This window comes from Ranitomeya variabilis, chromosome 2 (genome assembly GCF_051348905.1).
Source record: "Ranitomeya variabilis isolate aRanVar5 chromosome 2, aRanVar5.hap1, whole genome shotgun sequence".
NCBI lineage: Eukaryota > Metazoa > Chordata > Amphibia > Anura > Dendrobatidae > Ranitomeya > Ranitomeya variabilis.
This window is the reverse complement of record NC_135233.1, coordinates 245,929,430-245,943,924: the sequence shown is the minus strand read 5'-3', so window position 1 is coordinate 245,943,924 and position 14,495 is coordinate 245,929,430. Positions and strand designations below refer to the sequence as shown.

Sequence of the window (14,495 nt, the reverse complement as noted above, 5' to 3'; positions counted from 1 at the left end):
TGTCTATCGGCCTAGCCGATCGCTGCGCTCTGTAAATCACTTTTGACTAACCTCTGCACTAATCCGTACCTCCCACTCCCGACTCCAAGACTTCTCCCGCGCTGCACCAATCCTCTGGAATGCTCTACCCCAAGAAATTAGGACCATCCACAACGTGCACAGTTTTAGGCGCTCCCTCAAAACACATTTGTTCAGAGCTGCCCATCACGTTCCCTAATCAGTCATTTTATGTGTAAGGGCGTGTGTGTAGCCCATTAATTATCTCTATCTATCCCTCACCCCCTGAAGATGGCTGGACCATCATCTACTATATAATTGTCTAAGGGTCACTTCCGTCTTTCTGTCTGTCCTTCTGTCTGTCATGGATATTCATTGGTCGAGGCCTCTGTCTGTCATGGAATCCAAGTCGCTGATTGGTCGCGGCAAAACGGCCATGACCAATCAGCGACGGGCACAGTCCGGTGGCAAAATGGCCGCTCCTAACTCCCCGCAGTCAGTGCCCGGCGCCCGCTCCATACTCCCCTCCAGTCAGCACTCACACAGGGTTAATGGCAGCGGTAACAGACTGCGTTATGCCGCGGGTAACGCACTCCGTTACCGCTGCTATTAACCCGGTGTGTCCCCAACTTTTTACTATTGATGCTGCCTATGCGGCATCAATAGTAAAAAAAATGTAATGTTAAAAATAATAAAAAAACAAAAAAACCTGCTATTCTCACCCTCCGTAGTCCGCCGAGCCGCACGCGGCTGCCGCAATCTTCCATTCCCAGTGATGCATTGCGAAATTACCCAGAAGACTTAGTGGTCTCGCAAGACCCCCCTGGTGGTGGACGGGCCTGTGTCATCATTTGAGGTAATGTGCAGCGATGCACTGCTGGTGATATTTTGAGCTGCTGCTGTGACAGTCCTGACTGATGTAGTCTTTATATGCTGGTATTAACTATTGATGTACTATACATCTTTGCTACTTGTGGACTTTTGTGATAGACCATTACTTCTGCCCAGGGCCACACCTGACTTCGGGCTTGTCTTTATGCTGATGGCATCTAGCGTCATCTTTTAGCCCTACTATGTTTGTCTGTCTGTTTGTATTTATCGACGGTTGTCCGTATTTGAATAAAGTATTTCTAATGTTTGGATTCAGTGACTGTAGTGTGGTTCTTAGTTTTTATGCTATTTGAATTGCAGTTATCCATATTCTTCCATACACTGGTGGTGGTTGGTCTGTACTGGTTGAGGTCTAGTTACCTGCCTACTGTGTTGAGGGTATGTGTGCCCTCCACCACTAATGATGTTCATCAAAATACTTCTGTATATACTACATGGGCAGTGTGATATACTGCGTGGGCTGTGCTATATACTACATGGGCAGTGTTATATACTGCGTGCTGTTATATACTGCGTGGGCTGTGCAATATACTACGTGCCCTGTGTTATATACTACGTCGCCTGTGTTATATACTGCGTGGGCTGTGTTAGGCTACTTTCACACTAGCGTCGGGCTCAGCCCAGCGCAGTACGTCGGGCCGAGGTCACCGACGCTAGCGTTGTCTCCGCCGCACAACGGGGGCAGCGGATGCATTTTTCCAGCGCATCCGCTGCCCCATTGTGAGGTGCGGGGAAGTGCAGGGAGGTGGGGGCGGAGTTCCGGCCGCGCATGCGCGGTCGGAAAAAGCGGACCGTCGGGAGCAAAAAACTTTACATGTAATGTTTTTTGCTCCCGGCGGACCGCCACAACTCCATAATCCCCTCCAGTCAGCGCTCACACAGGGTTAATGGCAGCGCTAACGGACCGCGTTATGCTGCGGTGTAACGCACTCTGTTAACCCTATTGACCCTGTGTGACCAACTTTTTACTATTGATGCTGCCTATGCAGCATCAATAGTAAAAAGATCTAATGTTAAAAAGAATAAAAAAAATAAAAAATCATTATATACTCACCGACCGACGGCCCCCGCATCCAAAACAGGCCTTTCCCTCTCCTCGCGACGCTCCGGTGACCGCTCCATGCATTGCGATCTCGCGAGATGATGACGTAGCTGTCTCGCGAGACCGCTACGTCATCATCTCGTGAGACCGTAATGCACTCTTGAGACTGGAGCGCGCGAGGAGCGTCGGTAACCGCTTCGCCTGGATCCGGGGGCCAACGGAAGGTGAGTATATAACTATTTTTTAACTTTTTTATTTTAATTCTTTTTTTTAACAGGGATATGATGCCCACATTGCTATATACTACGTGGGCTGTGCAATATACTACATGGGCTGTGCAATATAAAACGTGGCTGTGTAATATACTACATGGGCTGGGCAATATACTACGTGGGCTGTGCAATATACTACGTGGCCTGTGCGATATACTACGTGGGCTTTGCGATATACTGCGTGGGCTGTGCGATATACTGCGTGGGCTGTGCGATATACTACATGGGCTGTGCCATATACTACGTGGGCTGTGTTATATACTTCGTGCATGGGCTGTTATATACTACGAGGCTGTTATACACTCCGTGGGCTGTGCTATATACTACGTGGCTGTGCTACATATTTCGTGGGCTGTGTTATATACTACGTGGCTGTGCTATAAACTCTGTGGGCTGTGCTATATACTACTTGGCTGCTATTTACTGTTGTGAATTCCGTTCTCGGGCTCCCTCCTGTGGTCATGAATGGTACTTTGGTGAGTTCTGTCCTTGGACACCCTCTGGTGGCTTTAAGTGGAACTGCTCATCTTTGAGGTTGGCTTTCTCAGCTGCCCTCGTTTATTGCTGCTGCTGGCTTCCCTATTTAACTCTGCCCAGGTCGTTAGTTCATGCCAGCTGTCAATGTCTCAGTACTGGTTCAGATCTCTCTTGGATTTCTCAGATGACCTGTCTACTCCAGCAGAAGCTAAGTCCTCGCTAGTCCATTTGCTGTTCATTGGTTTTTGAATATATTTCTCAGTACATGCTATGTTTCTAGTCCAGCTTGCTATTATGATATTTCCTTGCTAGCTGGAAGCTCTGGGGGTGCAGAGCTGCACCTCCACACCGTGAGTCGGTGTGGAGGTCTTTTTGCACACTCTGCGTGGTTTTTGTAGTTTTTAATACTGACCGCATAGTTTCCTTTCCTATCCTCTGTCTGTCTAGAGAAGATTCGGCCTCCTTTGCTAAAATCTGTTTCATTCCTGTGTTTGTTACTTCCTCTTAACTCACAGTCAATATTTGTGGGGGGCTACCTTTACTTTGGGGAATTTCTCTGAGGCAAGGTAGGCTGCTATTTCTATCTTTAGGGGTAGTTAGCTCTTAGGCTGTGAAGAGGCGTCTAGGGAGAGTTAGGTACGCTCCACGGCTATTTCTAGTGTGTGTGATAGGATTAGGGATTGCGGTCAGTAGAGTTACCACTTCCTCAGAGCTTGTCCCAGGTTTTTCCATTTTAACCATCAGGTCATTTCGGGTGCTCCTAACCACCAGATCCATAACAATTTACTACGTGGGCTGTTATATACTACGTGGGCTGTGCAATGAACTCCGTGGGCTGTGCTATATACTACGTAGACTGTGCAATGTACGTGAGCTGTGCAATATACTACATGGCTGTGTTATACACTACGTGGCCTGTGTTATATACTGCGTGCATGGGCTGTTATATACTACGAGGCTGTGTTATATGCTATGTGGGCTGTTATACACTCTGTGGGCTGTGCTATATACTACGTGGCAGTGCTATATACTCCGTGGGCTGTGCTATATACTCCGTGGGCTGTGCTATATACTCCGTGGCTGTGCTATATACTACGTAGGCTGTGCAATATACTACGTGGCTGCTATTTACTACGTGGGCTGTTGTATACTACATGGCTGTGCTATATACTCCGTGGGCTGTGCTTTATACTTCGTAGCTGTGCAATATGCTACGTGGCTGCTATTTACTACGTGGGCTGTGCAATATACTATGTGAGCTGTGCAATATACTACATGGGCTGTGTGATACACTACGTGGCCTGTGTTATATACTGCGTGCATGGGCTGTTATATACTACGAGGCTGTGTTATATGCTATGTGGGCTGTTATACACTCTGTGGGCTGCTATATACTCCGTGGCAGTGCTATATACTACGTGGCTGTGCAATGAACTCCGTGGGCTGTGCTATATACTACGTGGCTGCTATTTACTACGTGGGCTGTTATATACTACGTGGCTGTGCTATATTCTCCGTGGGCTGTGCTATATACTACGTGGGCTGTGCAATGAACTCCGTGGGCTGTGCTATATACTACGTGGCTGTGCTATTTACTACGTGGGCTGTTAGATACTACGTGGCTGTGCTATATTCTCCGTGGGCTGTGCAATATACTACCTGGCTGTGTTATATACTCCATGGGCTGTGTTATATACTACGTGGCTGCTATTTAGTACGTGGGCTGTGCAATGTACTACGTGAGCTGTGCAATATACTACATGGCTGTGTTATACACTACGTGGCCTGTGTTATATACTGCGTGCATGGGCTATTATATACTACGTGGCTGTGCTATATACTCCGTGGGCTGTGCAATATACTACGTGGCTGCTATTTACTACGTGGGCTGTTATATACTACGTGGCTGTGCAATGAACTCCGTGGGCTGTGCTATATACTACGTAGGCTATGCAATGTACTACGTGAGCTGTGCAATATACTACATGGGCTGTGTTATACACTACGTGGCCTGTGTTATATACTGCATGCATGGGCTGTTATATACTGCAAGGCTGTGTTTTATGCTACGTGGGCTGTTATACACTCCGTGGGCTGTGCAATGAACTCCGTGGGCTGTGCAATATACTACGTGGCTGCTGTTATATACTACGTGGCCGGCCGCGAACAATCAGTGACAGGCGCAGTCCGAATCCTGTGTATTCAATGTATTATTCTAAAATCTTCATAAATAAACTACATACATATTCTAGAATACCCGATGCGTTAGAATCGGGCTACCATCTAGTTGTAAATAAGCTCCTGTACTTTGTATCTCCCCCACCTCATTGTAGATTGTAAGCTCTCACGAGCAGGGTCGTCTTATTCTGCTTTAATCATTATATTATTGTTAACGCTGTTACTTATGACTGTTGTGTTTGAAACTGTTAAACTGTAAAGCGGAATATGTTGGCGCTATATAAATAAAGATTATTATTATATTTGTAGGGGGCTGTGCTGTTCTAGTTCCTTTTTATCAGGTTAACAGTAGTTAAATCAGTGGGAGTGCCATATTCCCACCACTCTGATAGTGATGTCCTGTACAAGAACTACATCATTTATCTATAGTTAATACTGTAGAGACACAGCATAAGCTGTTTATTGTTTAGATGCAGGCAACGTGCAATTCTGCAAAATAGCCGCAAGATGTCACTGTTCTTCCATGCTTCCCATCTTCTGGCATTAGGTCTGCCATCACTGTGATCAAGGAGAATCTTGATAATGAAGGGGCTGCAGTGCTGGACCAGGATCTCCCCTTCTTGGTTTTTCCTGCACGACAGCGCTCCTGACCACTCCATTTACTAGAGGGGTTGCCTTACAGGCACAGAGATGCAGCACTAGTGACCCCTCATTTGTTGTTGATGGCGGTCTGACCTCTGAATAGTGCCTGGTAGACCTCCTTAAGTGTTGCCCAGAGACATGATACCATTGGGTACTTGTGTCTAGGTTTCTGTATTGTTGCCCAGTATCAGCCCCTGAAGAACGACTCATTTCCATCTTGTTGTACAAATAGTTTTTAATTAGAAAATAATAACAGTAGACAGGTTCATGATGCACAACATTGCCCCTGACTTGTACCATAGAAGACCAATACTGTAGAATAGGGGTCTCCAATGTGTACCCCTCCAGCCATTGGAAAACTACAACTCCTAATATGCTAGCAGCTGTAGTTCCCCACTGTTTGGGAAGAAATGCTGGAGCCATAGCTATGGCTGATGGCAGGATACTGCGATACCGTCATAATGACACAACCTGATATAATGAATCCTGGTGATAACACTGGAGACCGATCACAAGACGACAGAGGACGCTCTCCATATACTATCGCAAGGTAATGACCTGATAGACTAAGCACACAACATCTGCCTGCACAGGGGGGGAAAAGGTTTTTGTTTTTAAGAAAACCTGATTAACAAAAAAAACCTCTGTAGTATTGAAAAGGGATAGTCACATCTTTAGGCCGGATTCACGCATCAGTGTTTTGTCAGCAGAGTATGGAGCTCGATGCAGCGATCGGCCAGGGGTCTCCTGCCCTGAACTCGACAGGGTCATATATGCCCAAGAGACTGTGGTATTCTGGTCAGGAGACCCCCCATCCGGTCTGTACACAGACTGCAAATCACTGATGTGTGAAGCCGGCCTTAACAAGTAAAATTGCAAAGAAGTTGTTTGTTTTTTTTAACATGCAATTTTCAGTTTTACCTCATTAAACTTCCTCTCTGGACGGGGCACATATTCTATCCAATTAGAGGACCCCCTTAAGATTGAAAAACACCAGCGTAATAGACTCAGGATCCTTACACATTTCCTGGCTCCGACGTGGAAATCTACCAGGGCCAATGAGTCATTTTGTCACTGACGAAAACCCGATATACAGCGGCAGGTGCAGGGCAGACACCGGCCCCGAGCAGCATATGTTCACATCACTTCTGTGTGGGGCACGGCCTATCGAAAGAGCCTGTACGATCGCGGCAGACGTCCGTCCTTGCTGGAAAGTGCAGCCTGAATCTGATCGTAATCCGGTAACTCAAACAGATCGCCCAATGCAGCGACTGCAGGCTTACTCCGCAGCATTTTAGTGGCCACTCGCTTTATGTCACTAGCCTGCACCTTGCCTGAAAGAATCAGAAATACACAGTTTAAAAGGCTATTTCCAGTTTTGAAACCAATTTGTTGTGTATTTTTTTTTTTTTTTTTTTTTTACTACTCCAATGCATCGGTCATCAAAACACAGCTTTGCAGATAGTCATGTGTATCAGTAAATGACAGTCTGCTGTATACAGCTCCCATGCAGATTGGGGTTGGTTACATACAAACCCTGTGGAGCTTCATCCGGCAGTCATATACTATATGGAGCTGGTCCATCAGCCACGTCAGTAATCTGTGGCCGCAGGACAGGAACCCCGACGACCACCTCCTACCTGACGGCATCAGCGGCTCTTATTTTGATTATCCGGCTTGGTGTGACCCTACAAATGCATCAGGGCAGGCCAGCTAATGAAGAGAAGAGCCACTGATGCCGTGGCTTTGACAAAGCTCTGCAAAGATCGAAACGTGTAGCTCGTTTCCTACCGTGCCATGGAGAGTTATTCAGCCCATGTTTTTAATATGGATCAATAAAGAATCGGAATTTTACAATTTGGAGCTGGAACGAATCTTTTCTTCTCTTGTCTGTTCAACACCACGCACATCAATGTGGAAGTTCCGTGCACCTGCTGGGGCTGCCTGGTGAGCTGGCTTTTTGTTTCTTAATTTGTGTTCACAGAAATATAAATAGCAGCAGACAGGAGTAACAAAAGAGGTGGTTATAATATACGCATAAAGAGGGTATATCACCTAGTAAGGCCGGACCCCTTGGTTGGAGTTGTATGATGGCTTATTTTTTGCGGGGCAAGACCATAAATTTTTTTTTTACTATTTTGGGATAAATGTGACTTTTTGATCACTTGCTACAGCATTTTTTGTGGAATTGTGGCGACAAAGAAAACTTAATTTTGGTGTTCTTTATTTTTTTTCAGTTTACTGATTGGGTTAATGGTTTTTATATTTTGATAGATCGGACTTTTCTGAACCCGGCGATACCAAATATGTGTTTTTTTTTAAATATCTATTTTCACTGGAGGTGAAAGGGGGAGATTTTAACTTTTTTTTAAAAAACTTTTCACAGATTTTTTGGCTTGAAAACGCAATAATCGGATCGCTTGTGCTAGGTGCAGCGATGCTGTAGCATTGCTGCATATGGCAGAAATCACAGTCTCCTTTAAAGCTCAAAAGAGATCTGTATTGACAGTCATAGGGGTCATCAGGTGACCCCCAGGTGTCATAACAGCCTGTCGGCAACCCGCAATCAAGTTCTGGGGGGCGCCGATGGGTGGAAGTAAGAACGTGCGCTGGTTGGATAGAGGTAAATGCCGCTGTCAAGAGATCAATAGTGGCATTTAACAGGTTAACGCTCCGCTCAACGCCCGCAATTGTTAGTGGCATTCCCTGGCTGTAATACACATCCATCACCTGTTGGGTATGGAGCTACTTACACCCGCTTCTGACTTGCGCCGTATATATACGGCACATGTCGTGAAAGGGTGTAAACAGTTCCTTGAAGCGCACTTGCCTTACAGCATCAACAGCTCCAGGACTGACTGTGATCGGGGGGCTAGAAGAAAAACATTCGATGAAACACTCTTCTCATCCCCTGACACAAGCTTCTGGTCGGTAGTGGTAGGAGGACATGCCTCGGTTTCTTATTTTAAATACATCCATGTCGGAAAGAAAATGTAAGTGTCAAACAACCAATTTAAATTACCATGTGGTGAATAAGAAAGGGTCACATTAGGTCACGCTACTAAGGCTAATCTGCATGAGGGGCATTTTAAGATTTGCACTTGGAGAGAAGGGGCTGCCTCTGGTACCGAGATAAGTGCCAACAAACCCTCCTGTTTTAGGAACGTGGAGTGAGGTTCGTGCCTTTATAGCCGGCTGTGGAGGGTAGCCACACACAAATCCTACACCAGAATCAGGAGAGGTTAGTCATGAGGTCCCACAACTAACCGGTCCTATTATTACAGTAGACGAGGTCCGCCAGATACTCACTGATGAGAGAGCACAGCTCATGAGGAAGCTTCCTCTTTCCAGTCGCCAGCACCTGTCTCCCGACATCCTCAAAGATGACCGGTCTGGACTCCAGGTTCATCATCAGCATGGACTTCAGCTGGGCCTTTGCCCGATCGAGTTCAACCTGAATAAAAGAGAAAAACATCCCAAGCTCAGGCCGAGCAGCACCGCACCACGTGATGACATCCCGACCGCCGACAGAAGGTGAAATGTGCTCTTCAATGGGATACCGACCTCCCCTACTGATCCGGCCATCAGGGTGAACTCCCGCGTGATGATTTCCACCATTTCTCTCACCTGTAAATTACAAAAAAAAAATACAAATTAAAGAATGTCAAAACTGAAAAAAAACATATGCTGGATTTCCAGAACCTGATATATCATGTGGCTCACTCTTGTGTACTCCTGGGCCGTTTTCTCGGCCTGCGCCCTGTCCGCTAGACCGGATGGCAGCCTTATTCCCTCCTCGCATCCCCCGTACCCCTACCTATCACTTTCCTCTCCTTTCTACCCCCTTTTCTTTCCCTTATCTTACTTCTCTTGTTTGTCTTTCTCATATTCAGTTTGACTATACAGTATACTTTTGAATAATTACAAAGAAATTCAATAATGATTATTGTGTATCCCTGCCGTTAACACTTTATAATTTTGGGATAATTGACAACATTGGTAACAAGAAAGTTATATTACAAGACTTAAATGTTGTAACATTATTTCACTTGATTAATTTGTAACCTCTGCATATTATTGCACAGATTTACTATTTTGTATTATTCGTCATTGTTCTTTATTGCTGTGACCAATAAAATTGATTTATACGAAAAAAAACATATGAAAGCATAGAAAGTGACAAAGCCTAAGACAAAGTGAATAGCACAATATCTGCCAAATAAAGGTAATGGCGACAGCAGAGCGTCCGTGTGTCCTTCATATCATATGGTCACAGTGTTCAAGTATCATTGGGGGATATTCCCCAGAATTCACAGTACAAGCTGCAGATAGAGCTGTGACCTGATGAACCTGATGTATTTGCTTTGAAAATCCATGTCAGAAGGGCTGTATAATAAGGTTTTCCCACCTGATGCGGAGTCCTGCCCATTTCAATATCAGGAAGATGGAACATTCAAAAGGATTCTGACAAAAGTTTTAAAAAAAGTATACCATAATAATCAGGTCTAAGAGCTACCGTATTTACTAACTGATGCAGTCTGGTGATATATATTCTATAAAAGGGAGTGTGTCAACACAAAATGACTGCAGAAACCAAGTGCTGGCGTTCAGTGCCCCCTAGGTGGGGCCAAACAATTCAGAACCCTTTCCCAACTAGTAATTATATATCCATCCTCTCCATTGACAGCAACCAGGGCAGAGACAGATGGAAATACAAATGGGTGGGAAGGTGCTCTGAGCTGTTTGCCCACACCAAGGGTGCACCAAGAGCATGTGCTTGGTTTGAACAGTCTTTTATGCATCTGTCGCATATCGTATCAGTGACCACACTTGCAAATTCTTCATACATAGAGTTAACATTTGGTGTGGAGAGATGTATATGTATGCTATAAACATAAGGGTGAATGACCTCAGGGAGATCAAAACATCCAACACCGCGGAGACACCATCACGTGTTTCTCAACGCATGCATTTGCATATGTATGCTGGCATGGCTGGCAGATATCTGACCGATTCTTAATACCCATGCCTGACACTTACTAGGTGCCACCCAGCATTCAGGGGAACTGTTCACACGTGATGAAAGATTGGGCAGGAGGCCAACCCTGAAGGTACAGTGTTACTGCATCCTTGTGTATGGACCAGACTCACAGAAGCAGGCTCCCAAAAGGTGGGATCTGTACCCACCAGGCATGTATGCTATACCCTAGAATAGTGGTCCCCAACCTTTCTGACCTTGAGAGCCACATCCAGCCCCTCACAGTAGTGGCAAACAAAGCCCCTATTATGGGTATAATGATAACCAAAGCTTTTCCACACATATCACCCTGAAGCAGTGTACCAAGATCCAGGGGTTCCCACCACATTCAGCGTTCCTCCATCACGCACTCCCACCAGTGTCACATCCAGCTTCGAGCACCTCCTCTGACGTAGTATCACCCTGTCTACAGCGTACCATACTTATATTATCTCTAAACCCCCAAGACCAATAGACGTGCACCCAGATCTGCTCTTCTCTGCAGGGCTACTCACAAAGTTTACCATTTTCAGACGTGCTCTTCATACCAGCTTACTAAATCTGGAGCTAATGCACCAAGCTGGCAGACCGCCGCAAGCCACAATTCATGGGACCGCCAGCCACATGTGGCTCTCGAGCTACAGGTTTGTAATAGAATATGCCATAAATGCTTAAAAGGGAACCTGTCAGCAGGATTGTGCACAGTAACCTACAGACAGTGTCAGGTCGGCGCCGTTATAGTGATTTTGGGAGGAGACAAATTTTTTTTCCTCTAGCAAAATGGCGCCCGCGGCACCTGTGCATTAGCATCTAGCGGATCGCCAATAGATGCTACTGTGTAGGCACAATCGGCGCCATTTTGGGAGATTTATTTTTTTCAGAATAAATGTATATTACTAAATAAGACAACTTAATGCATATTCTAGATGAATGTGATTTTTTTTTCAATACATATAATAATCAGTATGTAAACTAGTGGGCAGGTCAATGAGGGATCAGTGATTTGTCAGCAGTCTTCATTATGAATACCTAATCAGGGCACCACATGAAGACCCCCACAGGCCACCCCGGAGCAGAAGCAGGTCATTAACACAAAACTGAAAATGAAGATTACACAACAACCACAAGACGGATTTCATCACCAGCTATCACTGTAATCAGTATAACAGCGCTGACCTGACACTGTCTGTAGATTACTGTGCACAATCCTGCTGACAGGTTAGCCCTTTGGAAGATGGCAGCACAAAGTCAGCTGGTATATCTTGGGACAGTATTATGCCACACTTGATAAATATGGTGAAGGTATAACCAGGTAGATCAGTATTATTTCTGGAAAAGCCTTACAATGCTACAGAGGGGTGAGAGTCCCAAGACCCTCACAGATACCCACAGGATAGGTGATAAGTGTCTGAGTATTAGGAGCTCATAAGAGCAGGGATCCTGTGTTCCGCATTTAACTGGAGAAGGACAGCGCCATTCATTGTCTATAGGACTGACAAAGAGAGAGAGACGGCAGAGTCCAACAGACAATGAATGGAGAGGTGAGAGACACTCACCCCCCAGCCAGTGGACAGGTGAGAATTTGTCAGTATCAAGCAGCACACTGACACGGTGTCAGCAGTACACAGTGTGCATTCTCGTTGCTGGCTCCTGTCTGCAGTACAGTACCAAGTGGTGGCTACAGACAGCAGCTGGCAATGAGGGTGCACACTGACACTGTGATTTGTGGGAGTGTCTGTGTCAGACCCCACCCATCTAATGTTGATGACCTATCCTAAGAAAAAGGGTCACCAGTGTGCGCTCTCATCGCTAGCTCCTGTCTCTACTACAGTTCCAAGCAGCGACTGCAAACAAGAGCCAGCGATGAGAGTGCCCACTGATTGTGGGGTACAACACAGCCACCCCCACCAATCACGTGTCGCCATCTCCAGCAGTGGATGTAAACAGTGGTGCAGCTCCGCGCTGTGCAATATGTGGATGCTGCTTCCATTACTGCGGCTCAGCTCCTATTCAGAGGAACAAGAGATGATCGGCAATGTCTGACTGCTGACGGAGATGGTCACAGTTGATCGGGGAGGGTGCCAGTTATCAGAACCCCCATGATCTGATATTGATGACCTAAATTGTACTAGAAACGCCCTTTAGCTGATCACAGATTGGTGCAGATTACCTTTAAATTCTTTCTCTGGGGCAAGTTATTGTGAATGGAGGTCTCACCTGGTGAGGGGCAGCGCTGGCATGTATACACAGGAGTCCAGTGTCTTCATAACTGTGGTGGTAAGAGGTAGCGTTGTACATCCAGTGGTGCCTGCAGAGAAACAGAAGTGGTCTTACCAATCTACATCATAGACCCTCACATGTGGTTTTAATAACCTGGAGACTACAGCATGTGTCAATATGCAATTCAGTAAAACAGTATGGAAGTAACAGGTAAGGGGTGGGATGAGGTGATGCAGACGTTGGGGGGGGGGGGGGGGGGTGTCTCACCTGTTCAGCACATTTAGGTACAATCTGGTGAACATGCCTTTCCCCGGTCCTCCCGCAGAGAAGGAGCCTCCACCACCCATCATCATATTCAGGACAGCAAACGGGATGAAATCGTCTTCCTATCCGGGGACACATGATGGGATTAGGGACATGAGCTCAGAGATTTCCATAATTTATACAGATTATAAGGTGGATGATTACCAGGAAAGAGCAGCTCTCCAGGCCGATCATGATGTGCGACAACTCAGGGATGGGGGTGGGCCCCAGACTGACGTCAGACATGTCCTTCTCTACCTGGAAAACAAGATGAAGACGATCCAGACTGCACTGAAGAGGGGCAAACACCACGAAACACGCACATGGAGTGTCTGACTGCCTATCCCAAGTCATGGGGCAAGGCCCTTTAAAGGGTCGATTCTGACTTTTAGGATTGCTACCCACAATAGGTGGGGATAGGGTCCAGTCTTCTCTTTTCTGAAAAGACTAGCTGCAGATCCAAACTATAACATTTCATTAGATCTCCCAGATTATAAAATAAGGTGTGTCGCCTTTTAAGGTACATTTATGGACAACGCTAGCTTGTCCAGAACTCAGCCTGTGTGTCTGCACTCCGACACTGCCCAGCCACATGCACGGGTCAGTGTGGGCACACACGTTCTCCTCCCTGATACCTCTCTGCAGCAACCATTCGCTCCAATAATCCACCCACAAAATTTAGGGAGTGAGCGGCTTTAGGGAGGAGAACGTGCAAGCCCATACAGTGTGCACTCCGACACTGACACTGTGTGAGTGCAGCTGGGCTCAGGGAGTGTGTGTGCATTTTCCATAGAGTGGCCATTATTGATCGCCAAATAAATGTGCAGCCCCATAATGCAGAATGGGCCCAACCTGCCAGGAAGCCACAATATTCGTTGCTCTCACTAATGGAAGCGCTGGGCGTTCTACTTTACGATAGAATACTTTCTCAATACAGAACTGGACATTATTACCCCCTAAGGCCCCATTGTTACCTTGACAATCCCTCCTGTGTACTGAGCAATGGACTTATCAATACTCCTTGGCTTCCCAGACTGCCACGTGGGCGTCACATCTCGCAGGTACTTCTTGGCGCACTCCAACAACTGGTCGTGTTCAATGCCCACTCCTGCCAGGACCATCCTGTCCGGGGTGTAGTAGTTGTTCATATAGGAGTGTAGTGTTTTCTTGTCGATTTTATCAATATTCTCGATGGGGCAGAATCTGGGGAGTCCCACCGTGTTATCCCGGAAAGCAGCCTGAAGACAAAAAAAAAAAAAAAAGAGAGTGTTGTCAATGTTAAACTCTTAAAGGGGGATGTCATGTGTAACTCCTTTAACCCCTTAACCCTCAGGCGATTTCACGTTTTCGTTTTTTGCTGCTTTTTTTCCCAGAGCCATAACTTTTTTATTTTTTAGTCAAAATGGCCATGTGAGGGCTTGTTTTTTGCGGTACAAGTTGTAGTGGTGACCCCCCA

The 14,495-nt window shown here is 46.1% G+C and overlaps 1 protein-coding gene across 1 annotated transcript in view; it reads right to left on the bottom strand.

The window, feature by feature from the left end:
* Positions 1 to 6,421: 6,421 nt before the first annotated feature.
* Positions 6,422 to 14,495, bottom strand: part of PMPCA (peptidase, mitochondrial processing subunit alpha) — a 53,360-nt gene continuing 45,286 nt past the window's right edge. Inside the window, exons 7-13 of the mRNA XM_077284413.1 lie at positions 14,014 to 14,277; positions 13,205 to 13,297; positions 13,004 to 13,122; positions 12,734 to 12,824; positions 9,064 to 9,126; positions 8,809 to 8,953; positions 6,422 to 6,833 (exon numbers count right to left, since the gene is read on the bottom strand). Coding sequence (XP_077140528.1) covers positions 6,664 to 6,833; positions 8,809 to 8,953; positions 9,064 to 9,126; positions 12,734 to 12,824; positions 13,004 to 13,122; positions 13,205 to 13,297; positions 14,014 to 14,277 — 945 coding nt within the window. The 3' untranslated portion in view covers positions 6,422 to 6,663. The remainder of the gene's footprint in view (positions 6,834 to 8,808; positions 8,954 to 9,063; positions 9,127 to 12,733; positions 12,825 to 13,003; positions 13,123 to 13,204; positions 13,298 to 14,013; positions 14,278 to 14,495) is intronic.